Below are 18074 nucleotides of genomic sequence, written 5' to 3'. Positions count from 1 at the left end.
CCCCCAGCGCGCCACGCCCTCGCATCCCTCCCTGCATCTCATGGCTTGATGTGCGCATGTTCCCGCCCCCTCATCTCACACCCCTCTCTCCTTGTTGTCTCCCTCCCTCTGGCAGATCCTCATTCACCCTTCGCCATAAAGCAGGAAACCCCTGATGTGTCCAGTTCTAGCTCCACCCCTTCCTCTTTATCTAGCTCCGCCTTTTTGGATCTGCAGCAAGTCGGCTCTGGGGTCCCAGCAGGTGCCTCGGTCCCGCCCTTCAATGCCTTTACCCATGCTGCCTCCGTGTACGGGCAGTTCACGGGCCAGGCCCTCCTCTCAGGTACGACTGGGAGGTTCCTGGGCCGTGCAGGTGTCGTGGGGGGCGGGAGGGGGGCGTCCTCAGGGGCAGCCATTCCTCTCCTGGTTGGGGTCCAGCGCATTTTGACCTCCAGGTAGGGCCGAATTCTGCCTCCACCCACTTGGAGCTGGGAGGAGCTCCAAGCTGGCCAGTCAGGTCTCGGGAAGGGGCAGGAACTCAGGGATCCCAGCAAAGTGGGTACCTGGGTGGTTTCCAAAACCCTGCTCCCCCCAGAGCCTCGGGGAAATGCGAAGGCCCTGCTGTCCGCCAGCGGCCAGATGCTGCCAAATAGGAAGTTTTAGGCCGGGTGGAAGGAAAGCCAGAAAACTGCAGGGGGAAACAGCTATCGGTTTAGAAGGGCCACTCTCTGGACCCAGTTTCTAAACAAGGTGGAGAACCTGTCCCAATGGGTCCCTTGAGTATTGCTTTCTTCATGTCCCTTTTAAAGGTGGGTCCTAGTGAGGCCGCTCAGGAATTTTAAAAGTAGGATCAACTCAAGGAGACACAACAACTGGGAGATGGGGTGTAAAGATGCCATTGTCAAATCCCATGGGCTTTCAAACAAGTGGAAAGATCATAGGCACCACCAAGAGTGAGTCCCCTCTTTTACAGGAAGGGGAAGGCTCTGAGGAAGGTCCCCGAATGGGAATGTGGGGCTCAGTGGGGTGAGCTGTGTGGGCGGCCAGGCCCATGAAACACCAGAAGACCTGAGGAGGCGTGTGGATAGAGGCCAAGACCCGTCCCAGGCTTCAGAAACCTGAAGGCTTCCACAGGGATGAGGCTGCTGTGGATGAGGGCCCACGGCATTGGACCAGGACCAAGGGAGGAAGCCATAGGTGTGACAGATTCCAGTTCAGTGTAAGCTCTTCCCAGGAGAGCTTGCCTGCAAGGAGCGTGGGTACTTAGTGACAGGGTGAATGTCTCCCCCGCTTCGGCGCTGCTACCCATGAGCGCAGGGCCAAGGAGGAAGGCATGGGAGATGTTCCAGAGACAACCTAGAGTCAGCCAGGGCATCCGGACCAGTGGTTTTCATAGCCGTCGGCCTCACCGCACTCCTAAATGACCACCTTTACAGGACGCCTGCGAAGCAGGCAAATGATGGGGCTAATCCGTCTGAAGTAAGAATCCTACTCCTTCCAAACGCTTGGATTTACAAACTGCTGCCCCAGCCCAAGATCTCTGCCAGCCCAGAGCATCCACAGGGTCACCTTAGTCCGTCTATCAACCCTTCCTTATAAATGACCATATTTCTGCCAGCCTGTCTGGTACCTCGGTTGTTCCTGCGTCTGCACATCGAAGGCAGTAGATCTACTTGGAAGAGGTGGGCACAGAAGTAAGGGGGAAATCAAGGAAGATCTGCTTGTGGGAAGAGGCAGCGGTTAAAAGATCGGAAATAAGGAAGAAAGGGTTGACTCAAGTGGGACATTTCGAAGGAGGGTGAAGTCAGCAGAGATGGGTCATTTGTTTTTGACCAAAGTGATTAAAGGGGAAAAATCTGTGAGCTGAGTGGAATGGTGTCAGCCAGAGAAAATGTGTGTGAGGTGTGTGTGTGTGTGTGTGTGTGTGTGTGTGTGTGTGTTTGGGGAGTGGTGGGTGGCAGGGAGGAGAGTAGAGAAGGCTCAGACCTGGGGTCGGTGGTTGGACACCGATCAATGCTGAGCCTCATGCGAATGGCAAGAAGCAGGTGAAAGACGAGAGTGTGGATAAGTATCCAATGCTGGGGGAACCTGCTTCAGTTTCTGTGTGTGCTGCAGAAAGGCTTGGCAGGGCCACACAAGAAGAGCGGGAACCCAGGTAGCCATGGAAGCTGGTGTCTCTGAACACAGATTCAGGCAGGGATATGAAGTGCGCTTGTCCCTCCCTGCCATTTCCAGCACTCTTTGACCTGCTCCCATAGCGTCCCTTGGAGGTCACCTCCTCCCCCTGCCCAGTGACTCCAATAGCAATTACCGGAGCCATGGCCTTTCTTAGATCCCGGTGTTTCCCAGACACCCAAGAAAATAGGAAGTAGAGTTTGAGAAGCTATCCGGCCGGTTCCCTTCAGATGTCCCATCTGAGGTCCCCACACACTGGCAAACGCCCGGCTCGCAGGCTGCCCTCATCCCGGGGGCTTCAGCTCAGCTACTAGGAGGCTCTGAGTTAGGTTTTATCAGCAGAGGAGCCCTTCAAAGAGTTCATTACCCTCCTCCATCCTTTTGTGCAGAATTATATTTAGTCCTGCCAGAGAGATTTCTGGATCGCCATAAATTTTCCTTGCTATCAGAACAAGATAAGGCATTGAAAAAGGGGTCACCCAGAGGGCAGACATCAAAGGGGGCAAATAAAATGGTCTGAAGTTACCTCCACCTTCTGAATTCCTCCCGGTAATAGTTCTCTGACCCTCATCTTTACCAATATTTGGAATACTTGCCAACATTTCTGGACTGCCAGGCTTTCCTTAGAGAAAACACTTAAAGAACTCCATTCTACCACCTGCCAAAATGAGCCTGTGCTGACATCAGCTTCTTAACAACTCCAGTGTACTGGAGTGCAGAGGAGATGGAATTCTGCACCATGGAGAAACACTGATTTCAAAAAAGTTGCCATCATGTCCGATTAGAACTGAGCTTCCTTAGCTTATCCAGTCTGTGACCAATGGGAGATAGATCACCAGACCTGATTGCCAAGGCACCTCAGGGTGAGTTTGAACTGCCAACCTTTTGATTAGCAGTAGAACACTTAACCATTTGTATCCCCCAGCAAAACTCTCACGGCTATCGCATTGATTCCGATGAGGAGTGACCCTGTACCCAGATAAAAACAGATCACTCACTGACTTTGAGTCAATTCTGACTCATAGCAATTTGATAGGACTGGGTAGAACTGCTCCTGGGGGTTTCTGAGACGGTAACCGTTTACAGCAGTTGAAAACCTCATCTTTCTCCCATGGAGGTAGCTAGTGGTTTTGAACTGTTGACCTTGTGATTAGCAGCCCAGTGCACAACCACTAACTAAGCCACTCATACCTAGAGACACCATGAAATAAGTAGAGAGGAGTAGACCACAAAGGCCTCCCTTCATAGCTTCTCTGCTCTCATTTCTAAGAAGCTTGCAAGGTTCCTGGTTTGGGGAAGAAAGCACATTTTAAGGACTTGAAGCAGACCCAGTATGTCTCAGTACTGGTACTGGTGTCTGTGGAACCCCGCCCCCCACATCATAGTAAGCATGAATGCAGCCTGAGAACCCTTATCAACACAGTGCCCTGGAAAGCGAGGAAGAACTACAGTCAACACTGACCAGAGGAGTAAAGTGACCCTAGTTATAATCTGATCTAAACGGGCTCCTCGTGTGACAGATGGAAAGGTATGGTTTTAAGATGATTAAGGTTTCCCCTTAGCCCCAGACCGGTGCAGTTGGGTCGAGCGTTCTCAGTCAGGGAGAAGGTAGTAAGGAGTCAGGAAGAAAGGGAGCCCGCCTCAGGCCTGCCGTGGCCACCTTCCCTTCCACCACCTTACTCCTTCTCTCACACACTCCGGGGAGGTGGCTCACCGGGTGCTTCATGGAGTTACCAATGGGGTGGAGTTGATGAGTCCATTGTAATGCAGGCTTCTTCAAAGAGATATTGGGTTTCCCTTTGATGTATCATCTACACAGGACCCTGATGGCACAGTGGTCTCGCACTCAGTGGCTAACTGTGAGGCTGGTGGTTCGAACCCCCGCTGTGGATCCATAGGAGCAGTACCTGGCAATTGACTCCCGTAAATATTAAAACCCAAACCCAAACTCACTACCATGAGTCCATCCTGACTCACAGTGATGCTAGGGGGCAGGGTAGAGTCTCCCCTAAGTATTACCACCTCGGAAACTCTCGGGGGTTGTTCTATTCTGTCACGTGGCCTTGCTCTGAGGTGACGGTCAACGCAGGGATGCCCGAGAGCATCGGCAACAACATGCCTTCTGCTCAGTTCGTCCTCTACTGCTAAATGCACCACCATTCCCATGCCGTCCACCTGTGTTCAGCTGTCCCGGCGATGACCCGTGTCAGCTGAACTGAGCCCACCGGTAGAATTCCAATGTGTGTGTTGGGGGGGCGGGGTTGTCCTCCGTATTTGGATCCATGCCAACCATAACTAAACACTGTAATCAGCATCAAGCGAAGTCGAGGGCGGGGGCCGTTTCTACCAGAGCATTCATACTCTTAAATTATGGGCACTGCTGATGGCTCAGTTTAGTAGGATTTGTTTCCTAAAGTTCCATGAACATGTTGCCATTTTGAGAATGTGTCCATTGGTGTCAACGTCCCTCCAAAGTATGAAACCTGGTCTCTGAATGATGCTGATCATCGTGAGAATCTTATCATCCTGATGATAATACGTCTGGTAAAGAAAGCTGCTCGTTTAACATGTGAGGAAGGTGAAGATTGGGGTAGGCAGAAAGGCAGTCTAAGAGTACTGAGAAAATCCGTGCAGGAGCAGAACAAAACCCACATCCCCTAAATCCAGGAGCTCTCTTCCAGGGGAAGGAGCAAAGCGGAATATGCCTGGTCTTGCTTGTTGACCCCTAGGCTTGGCTCCACATACACCTCGCAGTCTGCATCCAAATGTTATTTAGGCCCCGACCTTGTTCGTGTAGCATCTCATTCTCTGCTGTATTCCCTGGGGCCTAGAAAGGTGCCGGGTACTTAGTATTTAAGCAGCCTTGATGGCACAAGGATTGAGCACTCAGCTGTGAAGAGAAAGGTCAGCAAATCAAACCCACCAACCCTCCTTATCATCAGACGAAAGACCCAGAAATGTGTTCCCATAAAGATTACAGCCTAGGAGACCCGATGGGGCAGATCTACTTTATAATATAGGGTCACAGTGAGTCAGAATTAACTGGACAACACATAACAATAACATAGTACTTATTAACTAATTCTTTGTTGAATGAATGAATGGTCCATAGGAAACTCCAGAGACTGGAGTCCATTACGGTGGCCTACTGACAGATTGTATATTCCTGGAGGGGTATGCCTTCTCTTCCAACATTACTGGGCAGCCTCTGAAGGACTGAGCTCTGAAAGACCTTGGGGGATTGATGCAGGAGAGTTGGCCCTGCAGTGCCAGGCAGAGGATGGGTTTGGTAAGGTGGTTGACAGGGACTCACAGGTGACTTTGTACATTCTGGGGAGAAAAAGCAGCGCCCAGTATGGAAGAGGCAGAAGACATTTGGTAAAACTTATTTTCTAACACAGTGGTGTTCAACTAGGGTCAGTTCTGCCCTTTATGTGAAATTTTTCCATGTCTAAAGATACTTTTAGTGCTACTGGTACAGTGGAGAGGAGCAGAGGATGCTGCTAAACACTCCCCAGTGCACAGGACAGCCCCCACAGTGAAGAACCATCCAGTGCAGGAGGTTGGAGCGCTAAGGTTGACAAACCTGCACATCCCACTGAGAACTGGGATGACCGAATCATTCATCATTCATCCTCAGATGTTTTGAAAGTAAAACACGCATGATTAATAAAAGACTCTGGGGCCCTGGGTACAACCTGGACTGACTTGGGTGGATCAGGATATATACCTACCTTCTTGATCATCCTTGGGTGAGGGAGAGTCTTGTCTGGACCTGCAGGACAAGGAGGGATGGAGGAAGAGCTGTTCACCAAGGGTTGTGGTGGTTGACATGTGAGCTACGTGGGAGAAACTCACCGGGCTGGGTGAAGGCTGCAGAATTGGAGCTTTGACCTTCCTGATATAACCGAAACCCAACCCGCTGCCCCCGAGTCTATTGTGGCGATAGGGTCATAGAGATCCTATCAGACCGAATAGAATGTTATCAAACAACTGTCTATAACGCTTTCCAGAAGTAGAAAGCCTCATCTTCATCCCAAAAATTGGCTGGCGATTTCAAACCGCTGACCTTGTGGTGACAGCCCAATGAGTAATCACTATACCTCCTGCTATCAAGGAGAGGCTAATTCAGGGAAATTGGGTCTTTGTCCATCCTCCAATTAGATAGAGCTGGCCAAAGAGAAATTGATGTCTGCTTTGCTGGGTCTGATTCTTTTGGTGACTCGGATGTAAAGCTGTGTGGTTTATGGCCATGAGTGAATGGTAAAGATCTTTCATTCCGCCTTCTCTTCCTCCTCCTAAGTTAGAGATAGCTAATAGCTTTCATGTCCCTTGCAAATTGGATGGATTTTAAGCCCCTGCAAGGCCAGCTATAGATGCAGGAGCCTTCTGTGTGTAGGAACAATCATGGCAGTGGTGACTGATTAGCAGTGTCTGCCATAGGCCCTAGAAGGGATAGTGACGGGCCAGTGGCCGCACCGTGCCATCGTTCTGTCAAGACGAGGTTTCTTCGGCTCTCCTCAGAGCCAGGGCCCCCAATGGATGTGAGCTCGGTGTCAAGCAGCCCTGAATGCATGTATTTAGGAAACTGTGCCCACCGTTGTGCCAGTCAAGGCTTTGAACCAGCTCGGACATGCTGATGAAGCAAAACTGGAACAAACCTGATCTTTTTTAATTGAAAGAACAGTCGTCAGAATGGGACAAATGACAGGTAGAAGCCCCAGAATGGGAGACTTGGAAGAGGCGTAGTGAGTTATTACAGGACCATGACATGAGAGATTGGGTTATTAACCGGACGTTGGAGAAGACCACACATTCGGTGCAGTGTGGTCGGCGCCATCTTTGGGTTGGGTATGGAAGCTTGTCAAGAGATGTGAGTGCTAGGCATCAAGCACGTTTCCCTTGTCTTCTAAAAGGGAGATCGAGTTCCTAATAGGTGTCATCCATACATTTCCCCAGTCGTTACAAAGTCAAGTCCTTTCTACTTTCACTTCGTGGCTGTGGCTGGGCAGGGAAGAATCTGGCCAAAGGCCTGGTGCTAGGGACTTTGCGGGAGAATGAAGACCTAGAAGACAGAGCCCCCAGCCTCCTGTGACAGAGCCTTCGTCTGGATGAATAAGATGCACACTCAATCCTTGACTCCAAGTGCCTCCTGGAGCCGCTGTGCTCTGGGAGACCAGAGGAAGGAGGAAAGAGTTGCTCAGGCTCAGAGGAAGAGGGGAGACTCTAGTTTGGAGAAAGGCCTTGATGAGCGTGTAAATGAGGCAGGTGTGCTGAGCCTTAGAGGAGCAAGACCGGAAGTCCAGGAGCTCGATGCCATCTCAACTGATGTCTCCTTGCTGTATTTTTCTAGGCCGTGAGATGGTGGGGTCCACGCTGCCCGGATACCCACCCCATATCCCCACCAGCGGACAGGGCAGCTACACCTCTTCTGCCATCGCGGGCATGGTGGCAGGTAAGATGGGGGACTGGGCAGGACAGGGGAGCATTGTAAAGAACAAGGGGCTGGAAGCAGGTAGAGCAAGAGACACAATTGGGGTGGGGTGGGGGCTTCCTCACACTTGGATAAGGCACAGAAGGTAGACCAGAGGGTGCCTCTTCTCATGAAAACCTAGAGAAATAGCTCCATGCAGTTCTGGTCTTCACCTCCCTCCAGCACAGGCCCCCTTCTTCCCAAAGACCTTTGCCGTCACCTGGGAAAGGGGAGGGCCGAGAGGGCGACATGAACTCAGCTCTCTTTCACTGAGTCGGTGAGCACTGCTGGAGAGTGCTCTAGGCTCGACACAACCACTTGGAACCCAATATAAACACCACCTCCCTTTAAGCAGTCTCAGGTCTCCTCATGATTTACCCTTGAATGATCTCAGCCTGCACTTTGTGTCAATCATGAATGGTGATGGTTAGAATATATCTTCTATCCCATCCCACCCTCACCCAACCTTAGGTGGGGAGAATCCAGGTTCCAATTGCTACCATAGAGTGTGAAATGAACTGGGAGTATTTTTTCATCTTCCTTTGTCTTGCTTTGTCCTGAAGTCTTGCCTGGTGGCCATTTGGGTTTCTTTGTCTATAACTCTGATCAGCATCCAAAGGGATTCAAGCTATCAAGGTCTGACCACGGGAGAACAGAGAGAATTTCTTTGGCCAAGTCTTGCTCTTTGAGAACCATAAAGGGAGGACGCAGGGTAGAATTGGCTCATTTCTACTGCCCAGAGAGTCCTAAGACTTGGTGTTTGCAGAACTTGGGTCTGAACTTGGGTCATTGGTGATCCCCATGTCTGCCCAGGGTCAACTTCCCTGGCTCTGAGCTAAGATGTCGCAGATCCTCCCAGGGCTGATTCCCTCCTTCTCTGGCAGGGGTTAATCTTTGCCAACCATCCACCCTAGGTGCCCCATGTTGAGGCAGGTGGGCTGGGCTCTTCGGGGTAGAGGGAAGGGAGGGGGGAAGAAGGCTGTGCACTCCCTGGGAACCTGCTGAGCTGGCACTTGTTGCTGCCTGGTTACCGTGGAGATGTGCTTAATGCAGTGTTGAAAATACAGAATACTGACTCCTCTCTCCCTCCTGGCCCCAGACTCCCTCCCTCCCTTCCTTCCTCTTCTGGAGCGTGAAATGAGATTGGTCAAGATAAAAAAGGAAAAGATTCGGTTATTTTTTTAAGAGTGTGGATAATGGTGCCTCTCAATCAAAATCCCAGGCTTCAGTTGCTCCCCACATCCCCCTCCCAGCGCCCCCCCCCCTTCCCCTGCTTCCAGCTCTCTGAGGAGGACGAAGAAGGAAAAAGCACCGGGCTTTTCTCTTAATTATGAGCCATTCCCAGGGGCAGGCCTAGGGCACAGGGCTTCTGGGGCACGAGTCTGACCTGGGAGGTAGCTTGAAGGCCTGGGCCTCTTATCAAAGGCCCTCAGGTGGTTTCCAGAAAGAACTCATCCTGAGTTAGGTGCTGCGGTTAGGAGCTGAGTTAGGTACCATTTTGCAAGAGGGAGGGGCTCTCCCTTTTGATGTGGAAGGGCTCCCAATAAATAACATGCAAATCAGTCTTCCGAAAATGCTGTCCTTTTAAAATACACCATCTAGTGCCTCAGAACTCCACTCCCCAAATAAATCCTTAAGGAATTCTTTTGTGGAATCATTATCCATCTAGTATCACTGCTTGTGACCACCCAGCTGACAGAATGGCAATCCCTTCCGTTCCATCTGTGAACATCCATTGAACGCCACTGTGTGCCCCGCCACCACCACGTCTTCCAGTTGCCCTGTGTGGTGTCCACGAGGCTCACAGGGATCCCACGTGTGCACGTGCTTCTGTGCTCCACAGGGCTGTCAAGAGCTGAGTTTCTTTCAGAAGTAGATCACCAGGCCTTTTTGTCAAGGTCCCTCCAGGGGACTCAACCCTCCAACCTTTTGGTTAGCAGCCAAGCACATTAACTCTTTGCACCAACCAGGGGCTCTGCTTTGCACTAGATGCACAATCAATTCTTCAAGAAAAGCATGCCAATGGCGTGTTTCAATCACGTGTGGAAGGAAGGAAGCATTCCCTTATTAAAAACATCTTTGTGTTCAGCTCCTCAGTCCATTCACCAACATAACTTTATTTCTCATTTAATCCCCACTCTAAATCCAAGAGGTTGGGTTGGTATGCTTCCAGTTGTATTGACCTGGAAACTGAGGTTTCAGCAAGGACATCGTATTCAAAGTCATCGTCACGCTCAGTGTCTGAAATGCTCAAGCAGAGGTCTTTTCACTTCAAAATCTCAGATGCTTTCCACTACACACACTGTCTCCAACTGTACCAGAAATAAAGATATAGGCAATGAGAGAGAGGTACAGGAACAGAGCCAAGAGGGAGTTTTCTGTTGTCTACTCACCTTATGGTTTGCCTTCTCCTTGTATTGTTCCTACCTCATTAACAGAGTTAATGACTCCTGGCCAAGTTCTAATGCTGAATCACCATCTATCTATCCATCTTTCCACCTACTTCCCCATTCCCCTTTCATACATTGGTGTGTCTTTCTATCTATCCATCCATTCCCTCTATCATACATCTTTCTGTTTATCCATCCACTCATCCTTCTATTTGTGCCTCTTTCCTTGTATCCATCCATTTTTTGCATTACCCATCCTTCCATTCTGACTTCGTTCCACCCACCTGCCCATCTAATTCCTCATTTAACAAGCTGGTTGGGGATCTCCTGTGTGAGATGCTGGAGATACAACAGGCAACAGGACAGGTCCCTCTAGTTACGGAGCCTTTACCTGATGGTGGGAGGGAAGGGACAGTGAATAAGTAAAGAAATGAGAAAGCAAGATCATTTCAGATAACGATAAGCACAGTGAAGACAATAGAATGGGGTGATGTAATGAAAAGCCACAGGGAGAAGAGATGCCTGCTTCAGATTGTGTGATCTCTGAGAAGGTGTTCAAAGCGGTTAGCCAAGTGATTAACTGGGGCAGCTCATCCCTGGCCAGAAAGAACAGCAAGTGCAAAGGCCCTAAGGCAGAAACTATTGAGCATGCTGTCGCAGGGAGAAGGGGAATCTGGTTTTTAGAGAAGTCAGTGGGGGTAGAAATCTCTACAGGAAGAAGAGATACTGATAGTGGTGGGGTCCACTTTTGAAGACTACTCAGTTTGTTGGGGGTGGGGGAGTTGGTTTGTAGAGAGTCAAGAAAGGAAACCTAGGTACCCGTTAGGCAATGCAGTAATTCATGCAAGAATGGCAATCACGTAGACTGCCAGCGTGGTCAAAGCAAAGAAGGGTCATGGAAACACTGAGGGCACATTGTGGTGGGAGAGTCAGTAAGATGTTCTAGTGGATCAATTATAGGGAAAAGAAAAACAGAGGAAACACAAGTGACTCCTGGGTTTAGGACTGGGAAACAGCCTGAAGGACAATGGGACATCAGAAGAAGAAGAAGTTGGGTGCGTGGGGAAGCAGGAATCAGAAATTCTGTCATACTGTTTTAGAACTGAGATGTGTACTACATACCCAATTACATAAGGAAACAGGCCCATGGGTAGGTCTGAACTCAAGCAGAATCATGACTAAAGGTACAAATGTCAGCCCCTGTGAGAGATATTATTTAATGCCAAGGGATTAGACAAGATCACCAGAAAAGGAATGGGAGCAGGAAAACACAGAAAGCCCACGAACCAAGCCATGGTGTTTGCCCACGCTCTGCGGTCTAACAGGGAATCAATTGGCAAAGAAACCAGAGTAGGCAAAACAAGTGAATTAGGAAGCCAACCAGGAGACTGGATGGAATGAGAACAAGGGCATAGAGCTGAATCCCAGGCTGCTGAGAAGTGGAGCAAGTGACAGGGAAGTGGCTGCTGGAACAGGAGTTGCAGGCACTTTGCAGGGATCGCTGTTGACCTGCGTGGAGGCCATGAAGAAGGTGAAGAAAGAAATCATGGAACAGAGAATTGACTGCTAGCTGGCAGTGGGGAGGAGCATAGGAGAAGGATTTTCAAAGATGGTAGACACCAGAGCATGGTTACAGCCTGAAGGGAATAATGAGTGATGGAACTTTATTTTAGCACCTGCTCAATGGGAAAATAATAAAATCAAGTTTATTGAGTACTCACATAGATTTAGGAGCCCTGGTGGCATCGTGGTTACACGTTGTGCTGCTAACCACAAGGTCAGCAGTTCAAAACCACCAGCTGCTCCATGGGAGAAAGACGAGGCTTTCTACTCCTGTGAAGAGTTCCAGTCTCAGAAACCCACCACCGCAGTTCTACCCTGCCCTGTAGGGTCACTGTGAGTTGGCATCGACTTCATGGCAGTGAGCTTTTGGTATTGATATAGATTTCATGACTCACCTAATCCTTGCTGCTACCCAGGAAGATGGGGTCAGTCATTTGCTCCATTTTTCAGATGAAGAAATCAAGGCTCAGAGAGGTTCCACGCCTTGCCAAGGGTTACCCACCTCGGATGCAGGGAGTGGATGGGGGCCTCGTGACTGTAGGCAGTCTAGCTCCAGGACAAGGGGGTTCTAAGCCCACCCCGCTCACAATAGCAGATGAGTTCCTAGAAGACTGTGGAGACATGCACTGGGTCACAGAGTTGGCAAGAACTTTGCTGGGTAAACGTAATGGTCTTTTCAGTGCATCAAGGGATTATCTGGAATTCAGACTCCAGAGCCCAAGGGCAAGGTCTTCCCTGCCACCTACCGACTGTGTGATTCAAGGCAGACTGCTTAATCTGCACTCAGACTCCTCTTGGAGCCCTTGGCAGGAGCACTTCACAGGACAGTTGTGAAAATGAACAGGCATGATGTGTGTGAAAGTGCTTTGCAAACGTTAAGTCACACCAGAGGTAGTTGTGGTGATTGTGGATCGCTTGGTTGTTATTTAAAGGAATCCTATAGTAATCGCTTTGGTAAAGCCAATTGTCTCCTCACAGAGGGCAATCTAATCTCCGTGGTGGACTTAGGATGGGAACACAAAGTCCTCAAAGCCCAGGGTCCAGTCTTCCCAAGAGCTCCAGTGGGCCCAGGGTCCCTGCTTCCTTTCCTCTCCTTAATCCCTCACCACCACCACCACACACGTACCCATGCCTAGTAAGTGTTTTGTACAGGATTCTGGGCCCAGGCCTTGAGCGGAGGGGAAAGGGTGGTGACAAGACAAGCTGGAGAGAAAACCACCTGCCCCCAAGGGCTTACAGTCTAAAACCAGCAGACATTAAGCTAAAACAGTTCATGCATCCACACCTACCAGATGACCCCAAGGCCGTTCCAGCTGACTCGACATGTGTCAAACAGTGCTCCTTAAGGATTTCAGTGGCTGGTCTTTCTTCTCAGGGACCTCTGGGTGGGTGAAACTTCCGGCCTTTTGGTTAGCAGCCGACTGCATTAACCATGCACACCACCATGGTGGGGGTGGGACTATGTGTGTGTGTGTGTGTGTGTGTATTTGTATAAAACAAATTTCTCTCTGACCTCTAACCCCGCCCCAGTGAGGCAGGCAACAGGAAGTAGCAGTCAGAAAACTGGCTGTGGTTTCACAGCCCAACCTCCAAATGCCACCCACCTGTCCAGTTGTATGAGCTTCTGCGGATTCCCAATCCTCAGGTTCTTCGTCAGGGGAATGGAAATAGTCATCTCCTTGCCTCTTGGGGTATCTGTGAGGATGGCAGTGGTACCCAGGGAAATGACCACTCAAAACGATGCAGGCTGAAGGACTCCCAAAAAGATGGATGGCAGGACCTTCAGAACTCTACTGCCCCAGCCATTTGGTCCCCAGTCTCACCTGCTGCTAGCACTGCAGACCCTCTTCCCCGCCCCGCCCCCCTTCCACTGTGATGCCCACCACCTCACAGCTCTCTCCCTGTGTCGTGTCCCCCCACAGGAAGTGAGTACTCTGGCAACACCTACGGCCACGCCCCCTACTCCTCCTATGGCGAGGCCTGGCGCTTCCCCAACCCCAGCTTGCTGAGTAAGTCACCTCTGGGGCCAGGAAGGGCTTCTGCTGCGTGTGGCGGGGTGGGGGTGCGAGAGTGAGTCAGGGGTCATCTGAAAGATCAGAGGCCCTGAGTTGCCATGCTATTTTGCCCATGCAAATAAGGCACACATGGGCATAGGGAACTAACAGATGAACCATACAGTGGGGGTTATTTGCATCAAGATATGAGAGGTGAAGGGCTTGGGGAAACGGGTGATGTTTTTTAGAATCCAAGATGGTAGACCGGGAAGGCCTATATCCCTGCTTGTTTGTGGGGAAGAAGGAAGAGGGAAGAGACTTCCCTGCAGCCTTCTCCCTCCCAGTACCCACAGCCATGCCTAGTAAGTGTTTGGTGTAGGATTCTGGGCTCAGGCCTTGAGCCGAGGGGAAAGGGTGGAGACAAGACAGGTTGGCGAGAAGACCACCTGCCCCCAAGGGCTTACAGTCTAAAACCAGCAGACATTGACTAAGAGGAATCCAGAGGCATGCTTGCTGCCTTTCTTACTGGGAGGCCCCCGAGGCTGGGGCTGTTGCCCTGCCCTGCCTGTTGACCCACTAAACGGTTCAGCATCCAAATCCTTCCACCCAAGTCCTTCGCTCCACCATGCCCTCTGACACTTCCTTTGAAAGGAGAGGAGAAGATTCGGGAGTGAGATCTGGAAAGTTAGCGGGAAGCTCACTCTTCACTCTTCCCTGACACTGGCACACCACGGTGGGTAGAGATGGTTTGTTTTTATTTGCAAGTAAACCAAGCCCCCAGGAAGGGAGGCTGAAAGGTTCACACTCACATGACAGCCCTGTGGGTCTCAGAGTTAACCTGAAGCCAGAGAGATTCAGCGGTCAAGTGCAGGCCACTCCCAGGCTAGTCAGGACCAAAGCAAGGCAGAGCTGGGAACCCAATTGCCTTTCCTAATAGCTTCTCCCAAGCCAGTGTGCTTCTGAAGAGTCCCCTCTCCTGATACATCTGTAGAGTGTTCCCGAAATGACCGAGCTGGCCACCAGGATGACCTGGGCTCTGCTGTCCAGATGAGTTCAACTCCAAGCCTCCCTTCTATTCAGCCTAACCAGAAAGGATGAGGGCAGTGGTGTCGGTGGAAGTGTCAGGGCACCTTATGTGGCCATCCTGGATGCCCATCATGCCCCGGACCAGCCTCAAATCCTGATCCCCTGTGACCACCTAAGATCGTCACCGATGGGTCTCTGGTTGGCCATTCACCAAGCTTGCCTTGCTTGTGCAGGGCTTTGGGGGATCTAGATGATCCCTTCCAAAGTGCATGGGTCCTCGAGGCTCCAGATGCAATGAAGAGCATTGCATGGAAGGTGTGAAGGTCAAAGCGGTCACCAAGGGAGGGAGGCAGAGAGGCAACTGCTCTCATTCTGGCCAGGGACTCCAAGGTGAGGCCAGAGAAGGAGGAAACAGGGCCGGAGAGGAGTTAATCTTTGATAATCAGATAGGCCAGTGGGATCAATGATTAACTTGTGCTGTCTTAAAGGTCAGCAGATGCGGGAAAGGGAAAGCTGTGGTGTAATTTCCCCTTCTGCCCAGCAGTGTTGTCATTATTTTTTTTCTAACATGTCCAGGTTCCCCATATTATTACAGTTCCACATCAAGGCCGAACGCAGCACCGCCCACCACCGCTACGGCCTTTGACCATCTGTAGTTGCCATGGGGACAGTGGGAGGACCAAGCAACAGGAGGACTGGGCCTGCAACAGGCCCCAGAGAGTCGCACAAAGGAATCTTTATTTATTACATGAAAAATAACCACAAGTCCAGCATGGCGGCTCACTCCCAGCGTGGTTGATTTAATGAACCATGAAGGACACAGCGACCTTGGAGAAGGCCAAACTGCCCTCCAAGACTCCTTAATGAGGGACCAGAGGCCCAAGGGAATCGAACCATCGCATTCAGCAAGAGACAGACTCAAAGGAGAACTCTGGCCCCGAAGGCTTCCCATCAAAGGAGAGAAGAGGGAACGGTTGGACGATCTTGAGAGGATGGCAAGACGGAGGGGCTTTCGGGTGGATGAGGTGCCTCCTGGCTTTGTTGCCAACACAACTCTAACAATTGTGGGCTGTAAGCAGTTCCATGCAACCCACAAGCCATAGCCCCGTGCAAATGAGGTTGTCCCCAGTGCCCCTGACAGTCACCTCCCTCAGTCTCCCCACCTGTCCACCTTCTCTACTTCCCTTGCTTGGCTCTTCTTGTGCCTCCCTCTGGGTATGGGTTGAGGGCTGGGGCTGGCCAATCAAAAACTCTTATCTTGCTACCAAATGACTTTCCTTTGCCTGCTGCGGTGAATGTACAAACACCACCCCACGTTCTTCTCCGACGGATCCTCCGCTTGGGAGCTGCCATCCCCTGGGCCTGCCAAAAACAGCTTGAGACCGACGATCCAAAGGGTCCTTGGCCCCTAGGACGGTGTGAGGTAGATCTCGGCCCAGGGCACAACCGGGAACCTAATTCCCTTTCCTAATCAGTCCTTCCAAGCTAACGTGCTTCCTACAGTCCAACCCCGCTGCATCCGAAGACACCCTGAAGGAGCCCCTAGAAACCAACAACAGAGGCTCCCACTTCCAGGTGCCTCCCAGCTCCCGCCCCACCCCTGACTGTAAATACTGTAAATGAAGCTCTGTTTGCGACAAGCTTCCCTTTGCCATCCCCCCCAAACTTTGACCTCCAAGTGAATTGTCTCCCTGCCACGTCAGGCTTCTCTCTTTGATGTGTTTTTCTTTTTTAAAGACCACTCACCATGGCCACGTGACTCAATAAACCATTACTCTTCAGGTCTGACTTTGGGGTTGGCCAGGGAAGGTAGTGGGCTTTGGTAATGGGCTTTCTCCAGGTTGGGGTGGGGGGGGGGAGTCCCAAGTTCTGGGTGAGATCACGGTTGTGTTGCGGGTCATTAAAACACGCCAGTCACTCTTGTTGCTGACTTGATCCCTGTGGACCCCCGTGCGCGTCAGAGTAGGGCTGTCATCCAGAGGGTTGCCAATGGCTGGTTTTTCAGAATCAGATCTCCAGATCTTTCTTCCAAAGTGACTCTGAGTGGACTCAAACCTCCAGCCATGTGAGTAGCAGTTAGGTCCATTAACCATCGTGCTACCCAGGCACAGCTGGGGCCTCAAAAGGACCACATGATGCCCAAGAGCCCTGTCTTGGCACTCTCTCTCTGCCCTTCACAGGTCGTTCCTCTGCGCAAAGCACTTACCCCAGGGTCTTGGTTTCCTCGGCTCAAAGTGAACGTGGAGATGAAATGAGGGAAGGGCATAGTGCTACTGGCCAGTCCATCATAGACTCCTCACCAATAGTGGCTCTTGTGATCAACAGGAAGCCAGAGTCAGCTGGGAGGATTGGCCACGAACCTGAGAATCGTTCTCAACTGGCACCCAAATAAATAGTCCTGGGAGACACTTATTATATACCAGGCACAGGGTGGAGAGCTTTACAGATGTTAACTTAAGTGTTCGCCCTACTTTACAGAAGAGAACATTGAGGCTCAGACACTAGGAAATGATTTCCCCAGAGAAGAAGTCGTAGAGTTGACCAAGTTCCTGATGTCCAGCCCTTTCATCCAATACCACTGGGTTCTCAGCCAGGGTACCGGACTGTTCTGACCCCAAGAGAAGTGTCCTGTGGCTCGCTCTAAGGATCTAGTTCCTAAATCTTCGGCATGAGTGAGCTGTGGAGAGGCACTGCGTGGCGGAGCTAGAAGGGAGAGATGAGGGTCTTTTGGGGGCTTCGGGACCACCCTTTTTGAGAAATAGGCAAAATGCAAAGGTAGCATCTCTTCCCCCCACAGGATGCTTGACGCACTCAAAGCTGCCACAGGTGTGCCTGGTGCCTCTCCACACAAGGCGAGGCTGAAGAGAGGAATGGGGGGCTGCGGTCTGTTGACAAGGAGGAGCCAGGCAGACAACAGCCAAGGGCAGAGTCAGAGGAAAGGGACACCTCATCCATCCAGGACTCCCAGACTGGCTGAAGAGGCAGTGAGATGGGGCTTTAGCTGTGAGAGCCGGGATGCTCACCAAGAATGATGTGAGAGTCGGGCCATGGTGAACCACCCCCCGAAGCAAATATCTTCCTGCTTTCTTCTGAGTACAACGTGAGATACGGTGCCTTTTCCAGTAACAGGACTTCCCGCTAGCTATCGGCCTGACGGCAGGAGTCTGGATCCCATTACATCTGAAGCTTGTCCTGCTCCTCCACCCTGGGTTCCCAACCCTGAGACAACCATGCTCTTGATTCTTGGTTCTGGAACCATGGTAAATCCTCCTCCTCCAGCACCACCACCACCACCACCAATCACACCAATTATTTTGAGGTGCACGGAGCCTGCAAAGACACAATTTACATTCACAGCCACAACCCTCACTCCACACCCGCATAGACTCTAGAATGGCAACCTGGTTCTGAACTCATTTTTCCTTTGCCCGAGGCAAGCTGAGAATGCAAGGATGCCCTACTCTGATGGGGGGG

The 18074-nt window shown here is 51.0% G+C and overlaps 1 protein-coding gene across 4 annotated transcripts in view; it reads left to right on the top strand.

Annotated features, from left to right (window-relative positions):
• The window catches only part of PAX8 (paired box 8), a 66964-nt gene extending 51614 nt beyond the window's left edge, over positions 1-15350 (top strand). For 2 of the 4 annotated variants that reach the window (XM_045287128.1, XM_045287127.1), the window contains exons 9-12: positions 116-322; positions 7508-7609; positions 13503-13589; positions 15177-15350. In XM_045287128.1, coding sequence (XP_045143063.1) covers positions 116-322; positions 7508-7609; positions 13503-13589; positions 15177-15256 — 476 coding nt within the window. In that variant the 3' untranslated portion in view covers positions 15257-15350. The remainder of the gene's footprint in view (positions 1-115; positions 323-7507; positions 7610-13502; positions 13590-15176) is intronic. The other 2 variants (XM_045287129.1, XM_045287130.1) reach the window with 2 other exon arrangements.
• The last annotated feature ends 2724 nt before the right edge of the window (positions 15351-18074 follow it).

This window comes from Echinops telfairi, unplaced genomic scaffold (assembly GCF_000313985.2).
Source record: "Echinops telfairi isolate 266 unplaced genomic scaffold, ASM31398v2 ScPeMD7_11;HRSCAF=52, whole genome shotgun sequence".
NCBI classification, from domain to species: Eukaryota; Metazoa; Chordata; class Mammalia; order Afrosoricida; family Tenrecidae; genus Echinops; species Echinops telfairi.
The sequence above is the reverse complement of the archived record's forward strand: the minus strand, read 5'-3'. Positions and strand labels throughout refer to the sequence as shown.